At 32.4% G+C, this 8,581-nt stretch overlaps 2 protein-coding genes across 2 annotated transcripts; one reads left to right on the top strand and one right to left on the bottom strand.

The window, feature by feature from the left end:
• Positions 1 to 2,903: 2,903 nt before the first annotated feature.
• Positions 2,904 to 5,035, bottom strand: LOC118754552. The gene is made up of 8 exons (XM_036489432.1): positions 4,233 to 5,035; positions 4,092 to 4,175; positions 3,942 to 4,019; positions 3,792 to 3,868; positions 3,582 to 3,644; positions 3,310 to 3,522; positions 3,097 to 3,253; positions 2,904 to 3,034 (listed from the first exon to the last, which is right to left on the bottom strand). The coding sequence occupies exons 1-8, from the start codon at positions 4,291 to 4,293 to the stop codon at positions 2,916 to 2,918; spliced, it is 852 nt and encodes a 283-aa protein (XP_036345325.1). The 5' UTR covers positions 4,294 to 5,035; the 3' UTR covers positions 2,904 to 2,915.
• A 600-nt stretch (positions 5,036 to 5,635) lies between these two features.
• On the top strand, positions 5,636 to 6,750 carry LOC118754553. Its single transcript, XM_036489433.1, has 2 exons — positions 5,636 to 5,722; positions 5,785 to 6,750. Exons 1-2 carry the CDS (start codon positions 5,702 to 5,704, stop codon positions 6,133 to 6,135), a joined length of 372 nt encoding a protein of 123 aa, XP_036345326.1. The 5' UTR covers positions 5,636 to 5,701; the 3' UTR covers positions 6,136 to 6,750.
• The last annotated feature ends 1,831 nt before the right edge of the window (positions 6,751 to 8,581 follow it).

Below are 8,581 nucleotides of genomic sequence, written 5' to 3'. Positions count from 1 at the left end.
CATTTAAGCGAGTGTTCTTTTGTAGCTCGGTTGCAAAAGAATGCACCTAATATAAATGTAGCAAAGCTATTTATGGAAAATTCTAGATATCAACCTAGTCTAGATATCAACCTCGTTGTAGGCATCATATCAAGGAGATACAATTAGAAGACTCTAGATGGCGCCCCGCCAGAAGAAGTTAAATATTGTGCCTTAATATATGCACTATTTATATACGTCACAGCGAAAATGGCATTTCTTTAAATGAAATAAACTCCTGATATATGTATGTATGTACATATGGATGTTTATACTAAATGTGAGCAAACAACATTGTGCTTGCATAGTCTTCTGTTCTCTTTCACTGCAAGTTGAATTATTTTAATATCTATTGCAAAATGTTCTACAGACAAGACTAAAAAGTAGGAAATAAATAAAATAAAATACAACTTTTTTATATACAACGCTTTTATAAATGGCCTAAAAAGTAGAAAATAATATTTCTCAGTCCCACAGAATTTGTTTTGATAACTTTTGATTTTGAAATTTTAGCAAAAGTCATTATAAACAATTAATGACATTGAAAATTAAAAGCGTGGGGCGCATGTAATACACTTGAATTGATATGAAAAGTAACATATGTATGTAGGTGGGCATATGAATAACGACCGCTTAAAATCGATCTCAAATTTGTACTTTGGCTGTAGAATGTCATGCAGTTTGACTATTGTCAATGAAATTGAATGCTTTGTACTGGATGCGCTCCACGCTTTCCATTGTATATTAAAAAGTTTTTTATTTCATTTTATTTATTTATGGTTAAATTACTGACAGGCTCAGTTTCAAATCCGCTTCTTTTGGGTGAAGTTAGGCTGTGTAACAAGACACTTTTATCCCCTATTTCTGAAAAACTTGAAAGTTTGAATTACACGAGCCACTCCATTGCTTATGCCAGGATTTTAACTCTCATTCCAGCACATTTGATATATGTATCTGATTCGCTTTTCAGCATTAAGAAAGCGATACTATCCTCTCTCAATTAATGAATCATTAACATAAAGACATAAAATCAGCTGATGAATTTAGTTCTGTAGCTCAACAGTTTTAGACCTCGGCACTTAACAAACTCCTGCCTATCGTGACTTGGCGCAAAAAATTGAAAACATTGGCGCGTATTCATAGTCCCGCAACTAAGTCGAAACTAACAAAGTTGCAACTTAAATTTAAGTACCAACTTAAAATTCACTTCTATTCATAGTCGCATTTCAGACTTCTACTAAGTACCCTACGGGACAACTGAGTGATCACTGATGAATCATCTGAGTATCAGCCTTGGAGTACTAACCCCTCAGATTATACATCAGGTTTCTACAGCGGTTTTGAAAAATCTGATGGATACTTTCCTGTAGGTGTGATTTTGCCTCTCATTTTAACATGTGGGTTTTAGCCGTATTTGTAAATATTAGCAACATATGTTTGCACTACTCACTCGCCTTATTTAATCAACTCAGCTCGTATGGAAAGATTCCTCAGATCTTACCAATAAGAGCTGATGGACAATTTTGTCAGGTATTAACCATCATAACTGATACAATACTCACTAAGATCTGATAACTCAGTCTGATGTATAAATCAGTCAGATCTGATCAATCAAAGCTGATGTAAATAATAGTCACGTATGATTAATCAAATTGATGTATAAATCAATCAGCCCTCATTAATCATAACTGATGCAATAAGTAGTCAAGTCTGATTCATCAGATTGATGTATAAATCAATCAGATCAAAAAACTATTTTAAATTTTTTTCATATTTCTGTGTATTTTCACATACAAAAATATTTAAATAACTTATAAATAACTACACACATGTGTAAAAGAACTTTATTTCGAAAGACAACGACAGTATGCTTCCATTCTAATAGCCTTATTCATAAAAAATAAAATAGCTTTACAAAAGGTTTATAAATTGAAAAATGTATGAAAACGTCAATTTATAAAACTTTTTAAACCTACTTTATTTTTTATGAATAAGGCCATAAAAGTATAAAAAAAGGTTTAAAAAACTAGATGAAAAGTCAAAACTTATTACTTATTCTATTAACGTTAACATATTTACAAAACAATAAAAATAGACGAAAATTCAAAATGTGTTACTTATTCTATTACTTTTTTATGGTTTTCATACATATTATAAATATACAGTAAACCAAATGAAAACTGGGCGCGACATTTTTGCAAGTTTTGGCCATTTTTCTTAAGTTAATTTAATGTAATGTTTATTATTTTTTAACAAAAACAATACAGGTACGAATTTCAAACTTTGTAGAAAAATTAGAAAAAATCAACAAAATGTTACAAGAACAAACTTTTTATTAAGATTTTCTAGAAAAATTCTAGGTATGCAGTTTTATAGCCTATTTTGTATGACAGAAAATAATAACACCATCCGCCAAAAAAATTATCAAAAATCAACGCGAATTTATGGCTACTTGAAACTTGCACTTTCTTAAGCCAGAATTTAATAGGCTATAAAACTGCATACATAGAATTTTTCTAGAAAATCTTAATAAAAAGTTTGTTGTTGTTGTAACATTTTGTCGATTTTTTCTAATTTTTCTACCAAGTTTGAAATTCGGACCTGTATTAATTATGTAATTATTATTATAATTTAATTTAGGGGATTCACAAGACGTGTTAACCGTCGTAAAATCTTAAGGTTAACATCTTTTTTAATTAAAATGGTTTTAGGGGATTTCTAACTAAACCGAAATTCTTTTAAACTGATAAAGAATATATAATTAGCCAACCCCCCAACCATTTTAACCGCTATTTTACATAAACAAGTGTTAAGCTTAAGATTTTACGACGGTTAACACGTCTTGTGAATCCCCTAATTGTAATTTAATTATTGTAATTATGAATTATTTACATATATTATTTTTTGTCGCTTTTCTTGGAGTCATATTTTTTTTGATGAAGACGATGATGACTCCGCTCCACTTGTTTTTTAACCGCGTGCTCGAACTCCTTGGACGTCATTTTATTGAAAACGTCTAAATAAGGAAGAAATGTATTTAAACGAATGCATTATTGACACTATTATTTTTTAGTTTACCGCGCAAAACATGCTCAAATAACGTCAGTTCTCTCAAGGCTTTTTTCTCCCACCTCCCTTCCCAATTAAATTCAGCCAAGGACTCATCGGTGAAAAGCTTTTTGAAAACACCGCCAACGTCATCCGACACGCCTTTGACCTTGTACAAGTATGTGGTCTATTGAAAGGGGGTTGTTTTTAATAAAATCAGTTAAATTCGCTATTATTACTTACCATTGCTTTCACATACTCCTTGGCCTTTAATTTCTCCTCGAGCGCCATTATCGGGGTATATGCGGAGCAGGGCAACATGCTGGCAATTTCGTTCATAATTTTGTCACATGCTTCGCCCGTCATACGACAAACTTCCTTTTCTATATTTTGCACCGAAACCTTTATTTCGCGTGCTGATTTCGCTAGAGCGAGAAATTCCGCGTTTTCGACTGCCTGCAAAATCGAGTACTCATATGTTCATAAATTCTTATTTTTCACAAAACAACACTTACATTCATTTGGAGTGATATGAATTTCTTCTCCAGCTCCGCCTGGTTTGTTGACAACTTTGCTTGCTAAAATAAAAAAAATATACAAAATATATATATTGTTTATACATATGTATGTATTTATTATGAATATGTATATATTTATGTACATATGTATTTATATGTATGTATGTATGTAACTTTTGTAAAGAGTGAGGTATTTCAAGGACTTACGTTGTTGATGCTTGTCTGCAAAGTATCCCATATGGCTTTTTGGTTATTAAGAAGGATGTCCAGCTTCGCGTTTATATCTTTAATGATTTTCAAGAATTAATATTAAAATCGTAAGTGTTAGTTACATAGTTTTTTAAAATAGGCACTTACCATCACTCGGAGAGCAAACTTGGCTTACACCTGCCGCTTCCTCTTCTTCAACATTGGTGTCCAGCTTCGCGTTAATATCTTTAATGATTTTCAAGAATTAATACTAAAATCGTAAGTGTTATTTACATAGTTTTTTCAATAGGCACTTACCATCACTCGGAGAGCAAACTTGGCTTACACCTGCCGCTTCAACATTGGTGTCGTAGCACCTCTTCTTTATAAGGGATTGGCCCACTAAAATAAAGAACGATGGAATTATGTGATGAAACATTTTTCATACATTCCACTTACTTTCGACTGGAGACTCCTCACAAAACGACTCATCAAGAATATTGCTTGAATCCATGTGCATGGTTCATATTATTATCATGGATCATATCATACATATTATTATTATGGTTCATATATTATATTATGTTCATATTAAATGGTAGCAAAAATTAAATTAATTTGAATGTGTAGCAAAATTGGAAAAGTCGTGAAACAAATGGTGTAATAAGGGTATGAGCAAAAACTTTTCATTGAAGTAAATAGAACTGTTCCGGCTCGCTATCACTATCAGCAGTCAATTCCCTATGGGGACTTGGACATTTATCCTCACCCTCACTATCACTGACACCAACACTTAAGTCTTTTTGGGAACTCGGAAGCATAAGTACGGAGGGACATTCAATTACATTAACATTTGCTACACATTCCATTGCTTGAGTACATTCCAAAAGTTCTCTAAATCTTTTCGCATCAGATTCAAAGATCCTTTTTTCCTTACTCACGCAATTTTGGAAATACCTCTTTTTCATATTATTTAAACAATTGTTTACACCATGCACAATTTAAGATACTTATCTTCTTATTTTCGGCTATATTCCACCTGGGATTTGATTCGAAAAACACAAAACTTTCCGAAATTCTTCTGCGATTTGGTAAAATTTAACATAAATACTTCAAAATGGCGGGCGCGTTGCTTTGCGAAAATTTTAGTGATGAGAAATTTGGCTCTGAAAAGTATTCGGTATGAATGAATTTGGTTTCCAAGTATTATTTTTTTGGTTTTGTTAATTTTTTGTGGGGCTAATTTCTATACTCAAGACAAAAATGCAATTTAATTAGTTTTTTATTTAAATTTTCGATACAAAACAAAATTATTTCCAAGCTAAAATACCAAAATAAATATCTTAAATGGTTCACTTTACATAGTACTCGGATATATTTGGTATTTTGAAGGTAGCAACTACTTTCAATCAGCATGAAATGCAACTCTGTTAAATTAGCTGAAAACAGTCGTAGTACATTGTTGCTATATCTTTCTTTCAAATTTTGAGGGGTTTCATTCTCGCTAGTACACAGGATTGAACTAATATATGTTCATACTTGCATTTGTGTTGGTTCACTGGTGTGTGTGTATTAGTTTCCGTCAGGTTTGTCTAGTAGGGTAGTTTCGACTTAGTTTACGATATAACAAAAACAGCTGTTGTAGGCATGTGCAATGTGAAAATATATCAAATTTCGTTTTTACGATATATCAAAAAACAACATTTTTATTGAATAATTTAAATTTGGATCCTTTTAAACGACATTTTAATTTTCAATATATACTTTTCCAAAAGAATATGGTTATAAATTCGTTTTAAAAGTGTAAACTAAGCAGTAAAACCGCAGGGTTATGAAGTCGGTGTTTATCGATAGTACGCTGTGAAACAAACAAACACATATCTAAACGATGTGTATTAATTTATTTAAAAGAAAACAAGAGGTTCACGATGGCTGCGGAATTGCTGAAAGTAAGTTAAGTTAAATGACAAGTCATTAATAAATTTTAACAAGTTTTATGTTTTCATTACAGAGAGAGCGTGAGGCGAATTGGTCCCATGAGGAAAAAGACTGCTTCCGTGAGTTAATGGCGAAGCACATCAGTGTGATTGATGACAAACGAAACGATACCAAAATGATATCAAAGAAGAAGGATGTATGGCGCATTATAAAAAGTGATATGGAATCACTAGGATATGAGAGGGAAATAAGCAAATTGAGGCAGCAATGGATGCGCATGAAGGCGCATGCAAAAACCAATTTGGCAGCTGTTCGTAAAGCCCGCACAGCTACAGGCAATCTTGTGGAAGGTCCTGAGCTCAGTCACAGCGACGAAGAAGTGGTTTATATGATCCAGATTGAGCTACAGGACACAGCATTTTAATTGATAGCAACACGGAATGTTTGGAGTTGGAGGAGCTGGACCAATCTCATCATGATGAATCAGAAGAGCAGCCGAAATCGACAGAAAAAAGACATTAACGGGGCGATAATTTAGTAAATGACCTTAGAAAATTACCAAAACAAAGCAGACAAACATGACGTTCTACAGGAAAGGTGAAAGCAAATCCAAAAGGAAGCAGAGCAAAGCGAAGAAATGCATAAGCTGAAAATAAAGCACGAAAAAGAGCTCCATTCACTACAAATGAAGCATATGATTGAACTCCATGAATTAAAAAAACAGCTACTTATGGAGCAAATAAAAAAAGACAAATCGAATCCAGAAAGTGATCCTTTGATATATCTGAACTAAGATAGATATGGTTGTATTAGTATATCGATTTTTATTAGTGAATTTTAAAGTACCGAGACTGAACCAGACTTAAGATTTTTATAAATGAAATTGAGTTACACTCACTCACATCTAGGTTCTGCAACGCTTTTTTAAATTTTTTTTTGTTCATGGTCAATTTATTTCGTAATTTGTATAAAGAAGTATAGTAAATTTTATAACAAAGGCTTTATAACTTCAAACTTTGTAGACAAATTATGAAAATTTCAGGCTTTAAAGAGAATTTAAAAAAGAATCGAGAATGCAGTTTTATAGCTAATTAAATTTTACCATAATAATATGAAATTAAAAGTGGCAAAGAATTAGAGTTGATTCTGATTAATAAGTTTGATATTTTGTTGAAATTTTCAAAATTTGTCTACAAAGTTGGAAGTTTTGGGTTACAAACCCTTAGTTATAAAATTTACTATACTTCTTTATACAAATTACGAAATAAATTGACCATGAATATCGATAAAAAAGCGCTGCAGAACTTAGATGTGGGTGAGTGTATGTACACTTGTGATCAGCTGATTAAGTCATCAACATTGTGATAAATTTTGGCTATTTTCCTTTTGTTTATTTAATGTTTAATAATTTCCCATAAAAGTCTAGCTCATTATATAACAAACTCCATATAAATCACCATTTCAAACTTTGTGGAACAATTATAAAAAATGTGCAGTTTCAGCTAAATTTTCAACGTTTTATTAATTTTTAGAATTTGATGGATAGCCTCCATCACCAAGCAGTACGCCTTTATGTACATGCTTTGTTGCTTCTAAATTTGTTTTTAATCGACACATATTCCAGCTCCTAGCATCATGAACAGAACCACGGGTTCTTGCAACAATGTCCAAAATTTTACATTCGGCATCGCAAACAATCTGCAAGTAAGAAAGTGTAAGCTTTTGTATGCTAATACGGTTGCTTTTTTATATAGGTTCATACGCACTTGTACATTTAATAAATAGTAACCCTTTCTATTCCGAAAGTGTCCTGCCATCATGCGACCAACATTTCTTGTTGGACATTTAATACGGACGTGGGTACAATCAATTGCGCCGATTACGCACGGGAATCGAGCTACATTAAAAAAAATATGACCATTGGATCATGAAAAATATAACGGTAGTCTTAATTTTGCATGTGAGAATTGAAGTCGGTTGTGTTTTTTGCTTAAAAATTACTTGGTCAATTAAAAGTTCTATAAACACAAGATGCGCTCAACTTTCAAAAGCAATGAAAAATGTTAAAAAAGAGTTTTAATGTTCATTTTTCTCGATTTTTGGTTTTTGTAGTGGAATTCTGACAATGGCTACGCTAAATTTTCGTCGCCAAAATTCTCTAAATGAAAAGCAGTGGGCCTAAAAGTATACTGAATGGAAAAGTAATAACTGTAATGTGTAATCAGCCAAATCTGGCAGAATGATGGTCATGTAACTAGATGTTGCGTGTTGTTAGGAGTTCCTGCTATTCCTTTGGAGATTTTCGGCGATCAAAATTAGTGATAGTAAATGCTGGAATCTTGCTGCTGGTTTTCGATGGAGATGGTGATTTCTTACGATTGCCTAATTTTTTTTAATATTTCGAATACCGAAAAAATTAACTGAACTCGTATTTCTATTTATATAGCTCATTTTGGTGGAACGAATTCGAAATTGGCAATTTAAATCTTCGAATCCTTGTTAAGTACATATCAGTGATAAAATTTTTTAGGCTGTAAAGAGTAACAAACAACAGTAAGTGAGTATGCATTGTATATTTTTAGGACAATGTTTTCATTGGCAGTTAAGCTTTTAATAGCTCTCAAGAAAAACGAAAAATTCATATAAAATGACGCACAAGAAATGGAAAATAAATTTTCCTTTATCAAAATTTCTTATGATGATTTAGTTTCTACCAAAAAATGTTGCCCTTCCCCGGTACAAAATGTAATAGATGCTACACTCAACCCTGTAAAAGGGCATGCTTTGGCCTCCTTGTCCGTGTCTACCTCACGCAATTCATAGTATTGTCGTTTTAAGCAACTATCTAGTTCTTGGGGCAACCGTCACCC

Source organism: Rhagoletis pomonella, unplaced genomic scaffold (genome assembly GCF_013731165.1).
Source record: "Rhagoletis pomonella isolate Grant_MI unplaced genomic scaffold, Rhpom_1.0 Rhpom_scaffold_04114, whole genome shotgun sequence".
In the NCBI taxonomy this organism is placed as follows: domain Eukaryota; kingdom Metazoa; phylum Arthropoda; class Insecta; order Diptera; family Tephritidae; genus Rhagoletis; species Rhagoletis pomonella.
Note: the sequence above shows the minus strand (reverse complement) of the source record. Positions and strands in the feature narration are given on the sequence as shown.

Bases quoted from the DNA above. Each gene is read 5' to 3' on its own strand.
- LOC118754552 (XM_036489432.1), bottom strand. From the start codon at position 4,293: ATGCACATGGATTCAAGCAATATTCTTGATGAGTCGTTTTGTGAGGAG. The intron at 4,020-4,091 runs GTAAGTGCCTAT...AAATCATTAAAG, and splicing joins AGTTTGCTCTCCGAGTGATG to ATATTAACGCGAAGCTGGAC. The intron at 3,523-3,581 runs GTAAGTGTTGTT...TCGATTTTGCAG, and splicing joins TCATATCACTCCAAATGAAT to GCAGTCGAAAACGCGGAATT.
- LOC118754553 (XM_036489433.1), top strand. From the start codon at position 5,702: ATGGCTGCGGAATTGCTGAAA. The intron at 5,723-5,784 runs GTAAGTTAAGTT...TTTTCATTACAG, and splicing joins TGGCTGCGGAATTGCTGAAA to AGAGAGCGTGAGGCGAATTG.